This window comes from Brachycentrus maculatus, unplaced genomic scaffold (assembly GCF_059751285.1).
Source record: "Brachycentrus maculatus isolate JH-2025_06_01 unplaced genomic scaffold, ASM5975128v1 h1tg000068l, whole genome shotgun sequence".
Classification (NCBI taxonomy): Eukaryota; Metazoa; Arthropoda; class Insecta; order Trichoptera; family Brachycentridae; genus Brachycentrus; species Brachycentrus maculatus.
Window position 1 is genome coordinate 1,598,440 of NW_028280822.1, and position 20,176 is coordinate 1,618,615.

At 32.7% G+C, this 20,176-nt stretch overlaps 1 protein-coding gene across 1 annotated transcript; it reads left to right on the forward strand.

Annotated features, from left to right (window-relative positions):
• The first annotated feature begins 10,109 nt into the window (after window positions 1-10,109).
• On the forward strand, window positions 10,110-20,176 carry LOC148311311 (uncharacterized). Its single transcript, XM_088256870.1, has 4 exons — window positions 10,110-10,293; window positions 12,826-13,000; window positions 13,800-14,047; window positions 14,754-20,176. The coding sequence occupies exons 2-4, from the start codon at window positions 12,984-12,986 to the stop codon at window positions 15,092-15,094; spliced, it is 606 nt and encodes a 201-aa protein (XP_088112996.1). The 5' UTR covers window positions 10,110-10,293; window positions 12,826-12,983; the 3' UTR covers window positions 15,095-20,176.

The following is a 20,176-nucleotide window of genomic DNA, read 5'->3' on the forward strand; positions in this document are numbered from 1 at the left end:
TCGAAAAATACATCAAAGTGGCATGTTTGAAATAAAAATTTGCCCATTTTTCAAAGATAAACTACTGTGCGCCAATGCTTACAAAGTAATTTTTGTTTAATTCCAGGTGAAATATTTATTGAAATTAATATATTTTTTTAAATTATCATTTTAACTTTTGTATAAAAACTCACTGGAGAACCACAACATTTAAATATATATTTTTAATTAAGGCAGGATCTTATCATGGCTGTCCAAATTGACGAGCTTTCATTGTATTTTTTTGCTGTGTGAAATTGCTTCTGCCGTTTCATAGGTGAACTTAACGTTTAGTCACGGTCTTTAACATTAATACGGCATAAATAACTCATTTTTAATATTGTTCAACAAAAGGACAACAACAGGAATATTTGTGATAAAACAGAGTTTATTTAATATTTGAAATTATGTAATTGAAAGCTCGACTTGAGAATTAAATATACTCATGCTTTCTAATGTCCAAATAGTGTAGGGTAAATAATCTTTATCATTGAAAAATTATGGGAGTTAATGAGATTGTTATATTTTATTATTTAAATTGCTTTAATGGCATTTGATAACTTTACATGGGAACAAACCAATGTTGGTGTATTCATCCTGAAGCTCTTCAGACACGAGAATTTTTTTCCAAATTTTTTTAGTGAAAAAAAAATCTAATATTACGTCGTCATTTGGTGGCATGAAAAGTTTATAATGCTAGCAACACTGCATTTCAAAAATACTGTAAAAAGAACTCGCTAACCATAGCGCTGCTTCCGCAGGGGTAGGCAGACGGAATAAAACACCACACTACTCTGTCTTTGCAAACATTCTTTTCCTCATACATACCTGCTCATTATTTAGACTCCTGTACTGACCACTTTTGACAAAAGGGATATTTCAGTTATACGTGCGTAGAATTTCTATTGGGTTAAGGCAATATCAAGCAAGTTGGTGATGTGATATGGAATACGGAATTTTGTGGATACTGAAAGTAAAATAATTTTAATCGATCTGCATTCAGTTTTGGTAAAACAAAGTGGAAACACTTAATTGTTAGGGAAATGACTTGCTGTATAAGAGTTATAATGTAGAAATACATTTTAAGGAAATCGTTTTCCTTCAAAAGTCATAACAATAGACTGAGAAAAAGCTAATTGGATTATACTAGATTCATAGTGTATGTAGATATCAGACATTATACCAAATTTACTCCAGCATCATTCGGTTTATATGTTGCTGTGATAAGATGATATCTCATCGGATTCAATATTATGATAGTATTTTTTTAAAAGAATAACCCATAAAGCCTCTACTTTTAGAGACTTGTCTGCAGGTAAGATAGTAAGGATATGGAAGGTAGATATGAAATAAATGACAAACACCCAGAGCACTTGAAGATAAATATTTCTTGTTTTCGTTTTGCAATCAGTGGGAATCGATCCCACAACATCATTAGTTTCGTAGTCAAGCGTCTTCCCAACTATGCCACAGCACCTGGATATTTGATATGCAGTCGAATCTGGATATAGGACAACCGGGACCAGGACATTTTTCTATTATAAAGAGGTGTCTTTTATTTTATTTCTTTCTTTTACTGACGTCTATAAACATACGTAACGGGGCTACCTATTCCTGTTATATATCTCCTATGTAAATATGCATAGAAGATACAAAAACATGAAAAGTACATGACATATGGATATTTTATGTGAAGAGGTTCATAAAGAGATACACATACATATGTCATACAAATTGTACCAAGGTTCTGTAAATTTTACAAATGCTAAATTTTATTTTTAACATCCACAAAATCAAGTTTTGTTAAAGAAATCGGTTACCGTGCTCTGTTTCCCGGCTGATGATTTTCCAACATTTTTCTCGAGATTACCTATATGATCAAACATGGATCGATTGCTTTTAGTCATTTCAAGGTGCTAACTGATGACCACGTTTTTCTGGCAAATTTTAAACCACCAAGCTCAATTATTTCTGTGGCCTTGTTGCTTGGATTAAACTCATCACTTTTGCGACGTGAACCTTATAATTTTTCGTTATTTCCTGATTGAAGTCTGCTTGTTGTGTTGGCAGGCAAGAACTTCCACGTTGATTAGTTTTGGGATACTAGTGCGGGAAGATCAGTTGTTGGCAAGAGGGCTATTTTTCTTTTTTTTTTACTTTTCATCTGTCTATTTATTTTCTTCGGCCAGTCTTCAAAAATTACTTACAATTTTTTATTGCTCGTGTATTCCATTATAACTATCCGTTCTGGTTGCGTTCGCGCAGCCAAGAAGGGCTTGGCTTGCTTTATTTTAAGGTGTTTTATTCATTGAATTTTTTTTTTTCCAAATAGTACTCCTTTTAATTTGCAAATAGAATGAATTGTCAAAATGCTTTTTGGCAGTGATTGAATTCTATGTGCAGATTTTTATTATTTTTTTAGTCAGTTTTTCCCCTTGATTATAATTTCAGATCTCGTATAGAATTTATTTAATATTACAATATCCGTATTGTTTTGTTCCCACGTCTTAATATCGCTTAATTAAAATAATACCTTCTTTGAACTAAATGTTTTTGTTGCCTTGTATTCATTCAAGGACTAGAATTACATACTATTCTAATGAATGCTACATCAATGCCGATAAAATAATAAGATAAGATGTATGAAATCATCAATAATTTCATTTTCTTTATCGGTAACGTTAACTTCCTGACAAGACGTGCCGACAACAGGTTTTCAAATGATTGGTGATTGAAGTAAAGTTAAACCTCACCTGCAACAGAACACTTATGCAATTTATGTACTACCTTACAAACTCACTCGGGGAAACATGTCCATATTATTCATATAAATTAACTGTATTGCCATTGATCTGACTTTATTTGACTGAAAATTATATTAATCTACAAATAATGTTAATTCAAGTATCGTCCTATTCATATAAGTAGCTGAGTATCTTTACACGAAACTTTGCAGTGATTTGAAGTCTAATTCGTTTGTATTGAACAGCACCTAATAGTTTTTATTGAAGTGCAAAACTCGTTTATTGATAATTTGTGTTATTTTTTAAAACATTTTTTTTGACTGATTATAGTTTAGCAAGTCTTTTAGACTTTTCGACTTAAATTACGATATACCTTTTTATTTTTATGGGGACATCATAATAATTGTTATTATGATCAGACTGGGAACAGAACGCAGTCAAGGTTCTGGAGAAAGCCATTTAGAATTGTCAATTTGCTTACTAACATCGGTTAGTTTGCTTTGAGGATTTCTAAACTTCCGTAAGATTTTGTACTTAACCTTGTTTTCCAGATCTTATTAGTATATACGGAAATGTGCGAAAAGAACTTGCATCGCTCTCGATTCTAATATCATTTTTATAGCAATAAAAAAGTACGAACGTAGATGTTTATTGTAAATTTAAAACAACCATTTACTGAAGCTTTATCTCTATTTGTATTCATTAATACATATTTGGTGTCAAAAGCATCTTTATTTTTTTCTAATAATATGAATCTATTAATTGCCAGTAATGTAAAATATTATACAATGATTTTCTTACCACACAAATTATCTCTTATTTTTGTATAATTTTTTCATTATTTTATTAGTAAATATTAGGTTGTAACAAATTCTTAAATTTCATCCAACGTTGCGGACATTTTACTCATTCTAAGTTATTAGTGTATGAAACGACCTTTACATTTTCCCGGATGTGGCATGTCTTCCCAGGATTACAGTGGGAAAGAGAAGCCCTCGATATGGGTGTAAAGCTATTAAGAGATATACTCTTAAGTCAATCAACGTTGAATGAAATGTTTAGGCAAAATTATATTTTTTTTCAATAAGTATTATGTATGTAGTTTAACTACAAAAAATACTCATTGTTTGCACCGAGATCTGTCTAATTGAATCCTCATTTATTAATATTTCTCCCTAAATTTTATATATCTCTAAGCAAGGATATAAATATATAATGGTTTAGATACATAATGTAACTACACATATAGAGATTATATTCATATTACATTGTTTTCTGTTTAAGTAAATTAAATATTTAATAACCACTTGGCAATAATATTTACATTCTTGAAATAAGTATTTATTAAATAGTTATGTATGAGTGTAATAACAATGCCTAAATATGTAAAATGTACCAAGATAATGAAAACACTGGGCAATTTTATTGGAATGCCTGAATATGTCAAACGTACCAACTTTAATAATGAAAAATTGAGCAATTTTTTCTATAAGCCGGTTTAGAATATAAATGTATTTACTTAATCCATGTATAAAATGAACCCTTCGTTTATGAGAATATTAAAAGTGTCTATTTTTAGCAACTATTCTCCCGATAAAGCTATTTCAGGATATGTTCATTGTTTACATTGCTGATAGCCGTTATCGATTGCAAATTAACTCTATGTGATCATTTAGTCAATAAACAATTAAGTATGAATTTATTTGTAAGGCAAAATCGCAATAAAACTTGCCAGTATAGAGAGATAAATTTACCATTGTTGGGTAACCATCAACAGGCAATTTCACTAAACTGAACATTGTAGCATAAGGTTTTCATTATCACTAATATTAATATTGCTCAAGGAAATGTGTTAATCTAGTTCCACGTGGCAGTAAAATTTCAAAGGTTTCTGTAGACGAAAGTTTAAAATATTTATTAAATGTCAAGAAATGGCAAACTCAGAAAAATATCCTTTAACTGTCTTTAAAAACGATAAGTAAAATCTCCATTATAAATATTGTCACTTTTAACTAGATTGCTATCCAAATAATGTTTTTTTTTTCTACTCAAATGCTAATTTAATAATAAAGTAAATTCGAAAGCTAAATTAAAAATAATTAATAAAAACAAAGTTTCTTGAACTTTATTTGGACACTTTATTTATTTTATCAAGACTTTTTTTATTAATATCTCAACGTAGATGAAGAAGAATACAAAAGTTTGGGCTTTACTAGGCTTACGATCTGGCATTGGCTGGTTACACTGTATCATTCACCATTTTAGCCATGATTGATAACCACACTTCTCCAATTTCGTAACTTGTATTTGTGCTTCAATTGAAAAGGTCAACTGCATGTTACTTCGTCAGCAACATCGATAGTTAAAATATAAGTTTTATAAGTTGAAACCTTCATCCTTTTTCCTCATCTTTGTTGAGACATCAATGAGAAATCTTAATGTTAATAACTCCGTAAATAAGTGGAGAAAATCCAGAACTTGTGAATAAAAATTTGGACAGACCCAAAATATTGTTCTATATTTTAGCTTAAATTGGTTTAACAACTGTCGGGCGGTATTGTCGCATTTACATTATCTTGTTCCGCTAAAGTAATGAAGTGCTAAGTACTCTGTGAAGTAAGTTTGTATAGGGTAACTCATATCAAAAGGCTGATGATGTAACGTATCATTCCAATAATAATTTTAGCTTATTGGCTGTTTTCTGGACATCTTGTCCGGTTTATCAGGAATTTCACCACTCAGGTGCCTCTTGTTTTTCTTTTGTTTATACCATTTGTAGTGTGCATTGTGGCATTCTGTAGTAACTTCCAAACATGAGTACGTGTTATATTTGAATATGACCAGGAGTGCAATGATATTGTCGCAAAAAGAAGTGCCAGCATTTACATTATTTTTTCAGGTATACCATAGTTCTATCTTCTTTATACAAGCACCTGACGGGTATCTGTCTATTTTTTTCGTACGTTTAATGTTGTTCAACCCTCTAGCGGGTAAATTGAGTAAAAAAGACTGACATCCGGCCCCGTGTTTTTGGAGGAGTCGAACATCTGTATATAATAAAGCTAAATGATAACTATCAAACATTCTTTTGGATCAACTGATTTTTATCAATTTTCGTGCACAGTAAGGGTGCGCAAGAGGGATCATCAGTCTTTTTTTCTCAATTCATGCACTAGAGAGGTGAACAACATAAAACATTGTACAAAAAAAGAGATAGCTGTCAAGTATTTGTATACAGGAGATAACAAGATGACTAGTACGTCATATACTTGTAAAAAATGTAATGTATAAACAAATATGAGTGCTTATTTCTTGTGACAATGTAATTGCACCTCAGATGAAAATCCTCGCATCGAGGATGCAATAACGAATCTCAAAACATTCAATTTTATAGCATACATAGTCAGTAATTTTTAAAATTTATTTATTTATTTAACTTATAGACATTGTAATAAAAAAATGCTATTTTTTTTCTTCTCAAATTGCATTTTAATAATCTAACATTACAAGCAAATTTAATCTCGGCTTTTATTCGATATTATGTTGAATAAAGGATTTTTTGTAAAAATGTTTCAATACTTAATTCAGACATTGTTATGTCTAACTGGGTAATTAATTTTATCATTTTGTATTTTTTTGTAAAACTAGAACTTTAAGTTATTTGTTAAAATAAAGTAGTTATGTTACAAATATGAGTTTTTATTGTAATTTGTTCTCTTTCCTTGCTAGTGATTTAAGGCTCTAATGCAATGATACTCAACCTTTTTTTCTTCGGGCCGCATACATAAATTTGTAAAGCTACGCGGGCCGCAACACTATACTGGTATGACAAAAAATATGAAACCCATCACCTCGGTTTTTTTGGAAAACCATTTGAGATTTATAAAAATATGACCAAAACAGAATAATAATAAATCTTTGTCTGTCAAATGTTTTTTTTTGGGAATAAATCTAGCGTGTGCAGTAGCAACACTTAAACCAGATCTGATGTTGACACGCCAACGACCATCCTCTTCGGGTTTCCATGTCTGTATGTCAAAGTCGAAATAAATCTCAAGATATACGATTCTATATTTATAGAATGCCAGATTTTGTAAATCATCTTCCTGATAATAAATGTGTTGGGGGCCGCACAAAAAAGCTTGGCGGGCCGCAGGTTGAGTATGGCTGCCCTAATGTGTCAAAAACGAGTTTTTTTCTATTGTATGAAATATTTTCCAATATTTTATCTAAAGATATAACAGCATTGTGTACGTTTCTTTTTTTATTCATGTAACAGAAAATAGCAGCCTTCTAAAAGAACTAGGAGTGCGTTTAGGACTGCAGGCGCCATGATCAACAGTATACGGCCTATAAATTTTTTATTTAATTAAAGCAATCAATATATTGGTATTCAAAAATAAAGGATTATCTCCAAAACTGCTATGGAAAAGTGTGCAATCTGTCCACAGAGATTGCTTGCTAAAATTAACAACACAGGCTACCACTTCTGAATATACTCATTTTTTCAAAAATAAGAACAAGAAGATTCGGAACGCAACTTCACCAGTAAAAAATCACAATCTCTGATAATGCCTTGCAGTATCTGGAAGTGTTCCAATTTACAAAAATAAGTGAGATAAAAAATTATTTATTCACCCTTTTTTTGCATAATTCCCTATCACTAACATGGCTTTTGAAAAAATGCGTTAACAAAATTGCTCCTTTTTTAAGCGATCAACATGTCTCTGGGAAAAGCATTGTCCGAAACCCATTACCTGTTAACTGAGCATGACTTATATATACGTCCAATGTAAACAATATTGAGTATAGGTAAGACGTATCCTTAAACAGGTGGGATTTGTTTTCTTGTGTTAATCATCGGTTCGTGTATTGACATGAATTTAAGACACGGAGCTTATTAGTTGCCTTTCGCTATTGTGTGGGGTACACGTGTATATACTTGGTTGGTGGTAACATGTACATACTTATGCTTCCTACTTTCATTTATTTTTTATAAGAGGTCAAGAGATCTGGCATCACTTATGTCGCTGCGACCATATTAGGTCTATTGTGACTTACTTTCATAACATATATTTATTTTATTGTTTATACTTTTTACATTTATAAGGTTTTTATTTTAAAATATGTTTTATTTAGTATCTATCCAAATAAATGAAGCTATTGAATTGACATCAGCGCAAAGTCAATATACCGGCTGGTAGAAAAAGAAGACTACTTTTGTTTATTCATTTGTGATTATTTTTATAACATTTTTATTATCATTAAACATTCATGATGATAATATATGTCACGTCTGTGTGACGTAATAACACGTCTTTATGAAAAAGTGCGCTCCCATTGCATGTTGTATAGTAAAAAAAGGATTTTCCTGGTTAACAGGTTAAAATACTAACATTACACCTCTTACGAAGAACTCCTAGCTGGACTCCGAGGACCTTTCTAGCTACCACCCCATCTTCATTCTACCTGTATTGCTTAAAATTTTTGCCTGATGTATGTCGACAGACAAATTATTTTTAGAGAGGCTATTAGCATACAGACGATACCACTCTTCAGAGACAGGCGTAGAGAGAGTACTGTCTAATAACTGATCTGGATTCTGGTGACCTTGTTGTGATTTCCTTTTTAGATATGGGTGCTGCTTTCGACGCGATTGACCACAATTTTCTGCAGGAATGCTTGAGGAAGACTTACAACATATTCCTGGTTTTGCTCATAACTTTGAGAATGTAAAAATTTTGCCATATTTCAACATTTAATTTCACGTAATAATTTAGTCTCTATTGGTGTACCACAAGGTACATCCTAGGTCCTTATTCTATACCTTCTCTATATTAAAATTGTATTACTTATTACTTACTTATAACCCCTATCCGCACCCAATGGTGCATAGGGCACTGTATCAAATTGACACAGTGTTATATTGATCACTACTTACATGAAGGCAAGGTGATCACTCTTGCGCTTCAGGAACCAGTCCAGAGTAATATTAAATAAATATTACAGTGTAAAATCACTAATATTTATTTTCACCCCCCCTAGGAATCGAACCCGTGACCTCCAGCACGGTAGCTAAACACGCTAACCATTACACCACGGAGGCGGACAAAAATGTATAAAAGATAGTAAAATCATATAGATTTATGGTCTCTCTGCTATGCTATAATTTCCCATAAGATGAGCATTTTCAAAGGGTCTCTTTTAAGTCACTGATGTAACTTTATAATTTTATTGATCCCTTCGATGACGTTATAACCGAGTTTCACTGTTTATTGTTATCCACGTTTCTTGTTATTGTTACCACGAGAAAAAAAAATCCATTGACGTAAACAAATATTGTTTTATGTGATATTTAATAATAATAAACTAAGAAAGTAACTTTTACATTATGATATTGGTAAAGCAGAGCGATAAGGTTTGTTATTTATAGTACCTACATACATTTGATTTAATTATTAACGTACGTATGAGGTGAACTGATAAAGCGCCTGTCAACAACCGCCGATTAGAGCGCAAAAAATGCATTTTTCTCAAAGACAATGTATAACTACGCGCTGTCTGAATTTCAGCCAGTTCCAGAGTGTTTCGGCCGCACAGGAGCATGTGAGTCATGCAGTTTTGTGGCGATTCAAACCGAATCGTGCCGTCATCCATTGTTACTTGTCGAAGGGATAAACAAGTTAAATGAACGTCAACTTTTATTATATAGAATATTAAGTGCGAAGTTTTATGTTTAAAACAAATAGGTAAGTTTAGAATAAAGGTAGATCTTCCCTGAATCCGTTTATTATTTTACACGTATATCATTTTTGTTAAGTATTTACAGTTTTTCAAATAATTAGTATTTTCAAAATGGGCATAGTATGTGCAAAACATATAATCGATCACGCGCCGATCAAGAGCTCCGATCCGAAGAAAGATGGACAAAAGCACAAGCCAATCGTCGTTTTAAAAACGCTAACTGACGTGCCGGGCGGTGAAATTCCGTGTAGTGGATTAAATTACACGTAAATTCGATAACGTAAATTACACGTAACATAGATCACGTAAATTACACGTAAATTCGATAACGTAAATTACACGTAACATAGATCACGTAAATTACACGTAAATTCGATAACGTAAATTACACGTAACATAGATCACGTAAATTACACGTAAATTCGATCACGCTAAACTGTCGTAGTCGCTTTCATTTTTCAAAACTGAAATGCCGGATGGTAAAATTCCGGGTGGTGCACAAGCGCCCTAAGTCTGAAAGTCTTATTTGTTGTATAATATCAAATATATACTCTTGACTATTTTCGTATTTTGTATAATGCTGAACATGCAAATAGGTCCTTCCATTGTGTTTTTTAGAATTTAGGGTTGGTATTTTATATAGAAAATATCGAAATAATCTGTAGATCTTCCAGATTCTTATCTTTGAGAAAATCTGTGATTTTCCAACAAGTTGCTCCTTGGTTCCGGTAGGGTGGTCCATCCCGGTCAGTCAAGATTGGGGAAGATATAATCCACTATCTGCTGCGTGGGTGAATATTTCATTTAAATAACTCATAAATGTCATTTATTTTGCGGCAGCCACTCTTACGAAGAGATATTATACACCCACTTGGATAAAATATGAGTGGGCGCGTCGTTGCTTTCCGCGACGTATTGATTTTTCCTTTGTTACAACAGTAATACGTGTTTTAAGACGCCAAGACCTCTGCGGTACGTTGAAAATGTTATATTTAGATGTTAGGAGGTAACAAGTAAAGAGTAGTAGCCTCCGCCCGTTTTGTTTGGAGTCGGCGGTTGGTAACATGCGACCCGACGAATGGCGTCACACAAAAGTGTGTGGCGAGTTTTCCCCGCCGATCGCTGGCGTCATCCCGGTATCTGCCTTACGTAGATAGATGTTCCTTTGTGACACGCTATTGCCGCCGTCTAAACGTATATCCTGCCCGACCCTCCGCTACATGTAATCCTAAGAGAGTAGTCAATTATATTTTATGGAAATGCGGACAGTATGGCGGAGGCTCGATCACTGCCATATTGTTTTTGTTAAAAGTTTTATTTCTAATATTTCAAAATGTACTACGTTATTACTGTTATGTGTGATTATTATCTATTATATGCTTAGCGAACTCCGAAAAATTATTATTTCCTTTATTTAAAACTATTATTTTCGATCCAGACATGCTTTTAAATTCTTTGCGTATGTAAGTAGTGCTCGTTCCCTTTCGTTTCCAGAATAATCCTGTTTAATTAATATTAAACATTCGCTTCAGTAGATACTCTTCATCTGTTTCTCGACATTATGCAACTGGAATATTTTCTTGAATCTCTTGAACCAGCCAGTATAAACTTTTGAATATAGTTCCGCGTCCAAAGTCTCGAGTAAGCTTTTGTCTGCACAGCAAAAACCGATAACGGTAGACTGCTATCGCCATGCAACTAGAGCTGATCGCATAGGTCATAAGTCAAAAGCTATCCATATTATCTGGGATTTTTTACCCTTATTTCATATGATTCATTGCAAACCATGCATCTTTAGTGTAATCATGCAAAGTAATGGAAGGATTTTATCAAATTACTAGCCACGCGTTTCTGCAGTCTGGTTAAATGAAAAGGAAGACAAGAGATAGCAAACATTTCTATTTAATTTATAATTATATTTTTAATACCTGTGGGTATAAAATATTTTAAAAGCTGTCAAGAAACATGCTTTCTGCCATGTGCAATTTTAAGTATTGCGTGTGTTGCGTTCAACAGATGGCGCTGCCAATGCAGTAAAAAAAAAAACATGTGTTTATATACACAAAGTCAAAATGGTCGCCACCGGCTACTTAAGTACATATCGGGAAAATATTTTCTAATCTTACAGAAAAATAAACACATGTGCTATCTAACTAAAAAAAAAGAAATATATCGGACTGTCACTCATATAGCAGGATACGTTCACGCATTCTCACGTTAATATAAGGTAAAATTCGAAAAAAATAGGAACTGAAAGAAATATCCTGCTTGTCAAATAATATTACTAGTTATTAGATTGTCCTATTATTTATTGATTTGCCAATTACTTTGCGGAATAACACGATGTTTTAATTATAGAAATAAAACACTTTTTGAGTTATGTAATGTAGACACAACTTACATATTTCGAGAACTACAGATGTTTTACAACATTTTGAGTGTTTCCAAATACTTGTTCACAAAATCTGGTTTATCTCCAATTACAGGAGTTATTTTCATATTATTTTTTGACATCTCATCAAAGATGAAGAAGAATATGGAAGTCTGGGAGTTTACGGGGCTGACGACCGTCATAGGCTGGTTTAAGTGATTACTTTACACACGTGTAACATTCACCAATTCTACCCATTATTGACAACCACAGCATTATTGTCAATAATGGGTAGAATTGGTGAATGTTACACGTGTGTAAAGTGATCACTTAAACCAGCCTATGACGGTCGTCAGCCCCGTAAATGCCCAGACTTCCATATTCTTCTTCATTTTTGATGAGATGTCAAAAAATAATACAGATGTTTTCTTGAACAGGTGAAAATAGAGTTTGTATTTTCACCTGTTGATGAGAAAATCTATAGTTCTCGAAACTAGTCATGTATACATTAATAAACTAAAAAAAACCGGTCTTAAACAATTGTATTTAAAAAGCTGTTTTTTTTACTGAGTATTATACATTGTATTGATCTAAAAATCGATATATCGTCTCTATCATACTGTGCCAAAAGCGGGGATGTCAATATACTGACGATATGCCGCAGCATGCGTATTTCTTAAATTCCGATTCGTCAAAATATTTTTAAAAAAATACAATTAAACCCTTTTTTTGTAAAAATCTATTTTTTTCTCCCTGACAACGTTCAGTTAATTTGAAAATAATAATTAAAAAAACAGCTTTTTTATCATTTTTATAAATAAAAAAATTAGCACTAAAACAGTTAAATTCTTATTTTTTTATGATTGGCAAATGGCGTTCCCCTTGTGCGTTCTTTGTGGATCTGCAATGCAAGCAAGGGATAGTCCAATTTTAAAATTATTATTCCAGTGAAGACTTGTTGGCTGGTGCTACACACCTCTGCAACACCCAGTTCAACGTAGGAGCTTTTCAATATCTACTGCCCGTAAATAGAGCCAGCAGCCTGACATAAGAGAAGTGTGACCTAAACGTATAACAAGAGTTTCCAGCCCGGAACCATCCCAAAGATGAACTCTACTCCGAGGTTATTTTTCCTGTCTATTCCGCCTGCAAACCTTTGTTCATCCCGTGCCTTAACTTATTTCAAATGGGTATTTTTTACGCCTGCGGACCACTGGCGACAGGATTTGATAATTATGTCTCCTTCTCCTTCATCTCTTGTCCACACTTGATGCTTCATAGAGCACTGCATTATATAAACACAGTGTTATCTTGATCGTTAGGACATGAAGGACAGCCCACCGCTGCAGGTATCAGTCAAGGGTATTATTGAATAAATATTAGAGTGAATCACTTATAGTTATTTGACCCCCCCCCTTGGGAATTGAACCCGGGACCTCCAGTACGGTAGCCAAGCATGCTGACCGTTACACTACGGAGGTGGTCTGATAATTATATACATATAGTTAACACCTTATTAAATAGATTGGTAATATAGTATTCATATAAAAACATTGGATAATTTCTTCTTTTCTGCCTTTGAAATGAGGTCGGCTCAAAGGGTAAAAATACCCTCACCGTCCATTATCATTAATTGACCCAACGGGTAGACCTTTTCCGTCCTTAGTGTGTTAATGCCAAATGGAAAAGTTTCACTTATTTAAAGACTATCCGAGATATTATTATAAAATCAAACCTTACCGCCTGGGCCTCGATTACTAATGAGATATCTAAGTAGTATAGTTAATTATTAAATTAACTTTACTTCGAGACTTTTGAATGACTCCATTTGATATATCACTTTCAGTCCATCTTGGCAATCGTAGTAATCATAGAAAGCATTTGTGTAGTTGAATATTGATCAATTCGTTTTTGATTGGTAGGTATTCCGAGCGGCAATCTCTCGGGTTGTTTTACCTGAAGAGATGCGGTCCTCGCACCAACAGGGGGACACCGTGCATGATTAACTACATTGGGCCCGGTTCTGCCCAAGGCCCCTCCGCCAGCCCCCCTGGCAGCCCCCCCAGCAGGCTTCCTTCTAGCGGGCCCCCCGGCGCTTGGAGATCCGCGCCTCGCAGCAGGAGACCCGCTGACCTTTACCCTGCCGCTGCGGACCCTTCCAGGAGGATAAGTGAGTACCCTCCATAGTGCATATATGACTTAATGATTACATAAGAAAACAAATATAATTTCGATACGAGAAATAACTGGATAGTGATAAACCTTTGTGTTGGTGCTTTACGTCACTTTTGTTTTAAATTCATCTTTGCATTTTTATTTACCACTCCTAGGTATATTATTTTAAGCCACAAATTTAAAAGATAAGAAAAGACGGGAAGGATTCGAATGTTTTGTCTGGAACGTTTGAAGTGAGTTTCCCCAATTATGCATCAAAGACAAAATTATATTGCGATTTTTTTCCTGTTGGAACTAAAGATAATATCTTAGTGAGATGAAAAGAAGCTTTTTATTGAGCAGTATCTCCAATAGATGTCTCAAGTGAGGTTCTAGTGATTCAATAACAAAGTTTCAAAATTGGTTCATATTTATGGAACTTTCAAGAATTTGAGTAGTGTGGTTGTCAATAATGGGTAGAATTGGTGAATGTTACACATGTGTAAAGTGATCACTTAAACCAGCCAATGAAAAGTAAAGAATATTCATCAGATTTATTAATTAATTGAAAAAGAACGATTTTTACGAGAAGTTTAATTAATTTTAGCCAATTATCTCATTTTAAGCGAGTGCGAAGGTTTCTGTATCCGTAGCTGTATATAATTGACCGAGATAGGGTTAGTTCAGTTTTCCTCGATGCTGAAGGTTGTCTATCATTTTAGCAAGGAGCGTCGCCCGCCAAATAGCTATCAATGAGCTTGTAAGTACTTATGAGCGGGCCGTACGCCAGCAAGCGGCCAACCAGGAAGTGGTCTGTCACCAGGTGGCTGCTTTGGAAATTGAACTGCACGAATGTCCCTGTGTACAAGATGACGGTATTCAAGGTGCCCCACAGGCAGGTAACAGGGCCTCCATAAAGGCCCGCTTCCGCAGTGTCGGCCCGGCCTCTGAAGCAGCGGAGGTTGGTACCGCCCCTTCGGTCGTCGAACAGGCCTTGCGCCTCTGCCAAGTCCTGCTACGTCACGCGCCCCCGAAGCCTGCGACCACGCTCAACAAAGGCTAATTTTTTTTCTAATTACACAAATTTAAAAAAAAATAACACTTTCAATCTTATACATTAATTTTTTTTTAAACTTTTTTTAAACTTTAAGATTTTTTTATTTGTTTTAAATACCAATTGTTGGTAAATACCAATACTTCCTAAAATGTATTTTGACATGCGTTTCGCATAATTTTCAAACACCGTATGTGAATCTAAGCCTAAATTGCAGGGTTGTGTCCTTGGGACGTTGAAGGTTGAATGGATTTTAAGAAATCATGGTATTTACGTAAAACTCAAATTAAAAATGGATAGATTTTACCAGAAAGTGACTGCCAAATCAATTAATGAAACATATTTAGCAATCTCTTATGTAAATCATAGAACCCAACATCATGCATGATAACGAATTATATTGTTTTTTTTAAATATTTTTTTTTAAATCAACAACTTATTTTTTTTATATTCCACATTTAAATTACGTTTTATTGTATAAGTTGCTGTATTATTTTTATTGCACAACTTAATGTTTAATTTCTGCCTGATATTATCCTTTATTTATTATTTTAACATCTCTGATATAGTTACATATCCAAAAAATAATAAATCCTTAAGTTTGGGTTATATATAGCGCAGATATGAAAGTGCCAACACTTAAATGTCTACGTTTAAGACTTGGCAACATGATAAACTGTTGTTGAAAATAAAAATAAGCCAACATGTATATATGTATAATAAATTAATAATAAAAGTAAACACTCATAAGGATGTAAATATTAAACAATGAAATACTTTGTAAAACCCACAAAAGATAAGTTCATTTTGAAAAAAATATATAATGTTAATCTCTATGTTTAACATAATATATTGATAGTAATAATAAACTCTCTTAAGAATGTAAATATTAACCAATAAAATACTTTGAAAAACCCACAAAAGATTAGGTAATTTTGTAAAATATATGTAATGTGAATCTCTATGCTAAACATACATATCGATAGTAAAAATAAACTCTCGTAAGGATGTAAATATTAAACAATGAAATACTTTGTAAAACCCACAAAAGATTAGGCAATTTTGTAAAATATATGTAATGTAAATCTCTATGTTAAACATATATATCGATAGTAAAAATAAACTCTCATAAGGATGTAAATATTAAACAATGAAATACTTTGTAAAACCCACAAAAGATTAGGTAATTTTGTAAAATATTTGTAATGTGAATCTCTATGTTCAACATATCGCTCACTCCTTTCAAGAACGTCACAAATAAAAAAACTTGATTTTTCAGGAGAACGTTTTAATAGTTTGAAAATATAATATAATGTATTAAAAATAGATATCAAGCCACTTATTGAACTTTTTACAATGCAAAACAACTTTTTAGGTAAAACTTTATAATTTCAAAAACAATAAATTAAACAATACCTTTTCTTCAAAATGCAAAAACAACAATTTCTCCCCTATAGCGGGTAAATATTAAGTTAAAAATGCCGCTTTTGCTGGGATATAGTACATTTTCTGGGCATTCCGAAAACATGCACAACTGAAAATTGTCGATTTTTTATTTATGACGTTCTTGAAAGGAGTGAGCGATATAATAAATTGATAGTAAAAATAAACTATCTTAAGGATGTAAATATTAAACAATGAAATACTTTGTAAAACCCACAAAAGATTAGGTAATTTTGTAAAATATATGTAATGTGATCTCTATGTTAAACAAATATATCGATAGTAAAAATAAACTCGTAAGGATGTAAATATTAAACACATGAAATACTCTGTAAAACCCGCAAAATGTAGGTAACCGCCACAAGGTTGTTCAGTCTGTACAAATTTAAAATCCTAAGTAAAATATAGGTAAACGCCACAAGGTTGTTCGATCTGTACAAATTTAAAATCCTAAGTAAAATATAGGTAAACGCCACAAGGTTGTTCGATCTGTACAAATTAAAAATCCTAAGCAAAATATAGGTAAACGCCACAAGGTTGTTCAGTCTGTACAAATTTAAAATCCTAAGCAAAATGTAGGTAAACGCCACAAGGTTGTTCAGTCTGTACAAATTTAAAATCCTAAGTAAAATATAGGTAAAAGCCAATAAAGGTTGTTCGATCTGTACAAATTAAAAATCCTAAGCAAAATATAGGTAAACGCCACATGGTTGTTCATTTTGTAAATATTTAAAATCCTAAGCAAAATATAGGAAAACATTACAAGGTTATTCAGTCTGTACAAATTTAAAATTGTATGTAAAAGTATTTTACTTTACCAGCTAGCCCAGTCTATAACAACCCTATGTGAAATCAAAAACGTAAAATAAAAGTAAAATCAAAACAGACATATAGTTAAACATATAACAATCTGTCAAGAAGTGTAATGACATTAGATATTGGAGAGAAAATACAATTTGTGTCCTAAAAGTCACGTTTTTGTTTGCCGTAACCCTACTGGTCGCTGCATGCTCGAACTGGTTGGATGAGATGGAGGGCATTCTAAGCTTTACCAAAGTTCAATCTGCTATGAAAATCAGAATTAACTGATTTAGTGCACCCACATTGGGCGATCAAATTTTGCACAAAACTTAACAAAAAATCTATCAAAACTCACAAATTGCTCAAGCAAGCATACGGGGAGTCTGTTCTATCATATGAGCAAGTTTCAGGGTGGGTGAAGAAGTTCAAGGGAGTGCCAGGAAGGGGTGAACAAAGACCTCCTCTTCGGACGGCCAACAAAAAGCCTAACTAATGAAAATGTGACTCGTATGTGTGACTTGTTGAATTCTGACCATAAAATGGTTTTTCTGTTATTAGCGGACACTTTACATTCCAAAAACTGTCGTGCATTATATTTTTACAGAAGAATTTAATGTGTGAATGATGCACCAAGCTGGTCCCAATGTCTCATGTTTCTGCACATTTGTAAGTTGGCAAAAGTACAACATGGCACCGCCACCGTAGCCACCCTACGATCCTGACTTAGCTCTGTCCAACTTTTTTTTTCTCCTGGTGATTAAAACTGCACACCAAGGATGCCATTTTGATACTATCTGAGCGGCCGTGATGACTTCTCTGAAGGAGATTCCCATCGAAGCCTTCCAGAGGGTTACCGGGCATGGGAGAGTCAGTGGAAAAAAACGTAGATGCTCGTGGAGAGTACTTTGAAGAATATTAACAATTTGTATCAGTATTTACAACATTTTGAGTGTGTCCAAATACTTGTTCACAAAATCTGGATTATCTCCAATTACAGGAGTTATTTTCATATTATTTTTTTAAACATTTCTCATCTTTGATGAGATGTCAAAAAATAATTGTATCAGTATTATCAATAAATCTTTTTATTAAATATATATTTCATGACTTTTGGGACACACCTGTATATTGACTTTTCTATATCTGTACTGTGTAAATATATATTTTATGACTTTTGTGAGACACCTATATATTGACTCTTCTATCTCTCTACTGTGTAAATATAGGTATATTTAATGACTTTTGGGACACACCTGTATATTGACTTTTCTATATCTGTATTGTGTAAATATATATTTTCTGACTTTTGGGACACACCTGTATATTGACTTTTCTATATCTGTATTGTGTAAATATATATTTTCTGACTTTTGGGACACACCTGTATATTGACTCTTCTATTGTACTGTGTAAATATGTATTTTATGACTTTTGTGAGACACCTATATATTGACTCTTCTATCTCTCTACTGTGTAAATATAGGTATATTTAATGACTTTTTGGATACACCTGTATATTGACTTTTCTATATCTGTATTGTGTAAATATATATTTTATGACTTTTGGGACACACCTGTATATTGACTTTTCTATATCTGTATTGTGTAAATATATATTTTCTGACTTTTGGGACACACCTGTATATTGACTCTTCTATATCTGTACTGTGAAAATATATATTTTTTGACTTTTGTGAGACACCTATATATTGACTCTTCTATCTCTCTACTGTGTAAATATAGGTATATTTAATGACTTTTTGGATACACCTGTATATTGACTTTTCTATATCTGTATTGTGTAAATATATATTTTCTGACTTTTGGGACACACCTGTATATTGACTTTTCTATATCTGTATTGTGTAAATATATATTTTCTGACTTTTGGGACACACCTGTATATTGACTCTTCTATATCTGTACTGTGTAAATATATATTTTATGACTTTTGTGAGACACCTATATATGGACTCTTCTATCTCTCTACTGTGTAAATATAGGTATATTTAAAGACTTTTGGGAAACACCTGTATATTGACACTTCTATCTCTGTATTGTGTAAATATATATTTCATGACTTTTGGGAGACGCCTGTATATTGATACTTCTTTCTCTGTATTGTGTAAATAGATTGACAGTTATTTTTATTTCATTTTATTCTGTAAATAGATTGAGTACATATAGACCACAAACAGAATTGTTTAAGTTTACAGACTATTGGAATAATTGTGTGCAGTTAGAATAATTTTGTTCCAAGTATGTATTCACTCAATGTTGTAGCCACATTCCAAGAAAATAATGTATTTAGTGGTGTTTCGAGGTGGGGTATATGGTTGTACGGAGAGATTTGGATGAAATTGGCAACTTTGAAAATGATTTCAATTCATGCAGTAAATGAAAATGGATAGAAGCATATAAAGCGGTCATGCTGGTTTTAGAAATTCACGGTTTGCCCACCTCCACTTTACGTATGTAGTTTTATTGTTATAAATTATTAAATACTAAGATGATTTAATCACTATTCAGTATAATTAATGTACTGTGGTAATTACCCGAAGGCTGTAAAATGTTAAACTACTAAATGTTGATAATGTAATTACTTTTAAAATTTCCAATGAACATTTTTATACGAAAAATTGTTTAAAAAACTAATTGATTTTTGTTAATTATCTAAAAAATTCTAACAAGTTTTTGCTACAAATAGTTAACATTTTAGTTTCAGTTCAGTTAGGAAGCTTGGTACCACCTTAAATTGAATTTAAAATTATGCATTTGAAAGTAAAAAAAAAAAACATTCTTTCAAATTTAAAAAAATTAAAAAAAACATCTTTCAAATTTAAAAAA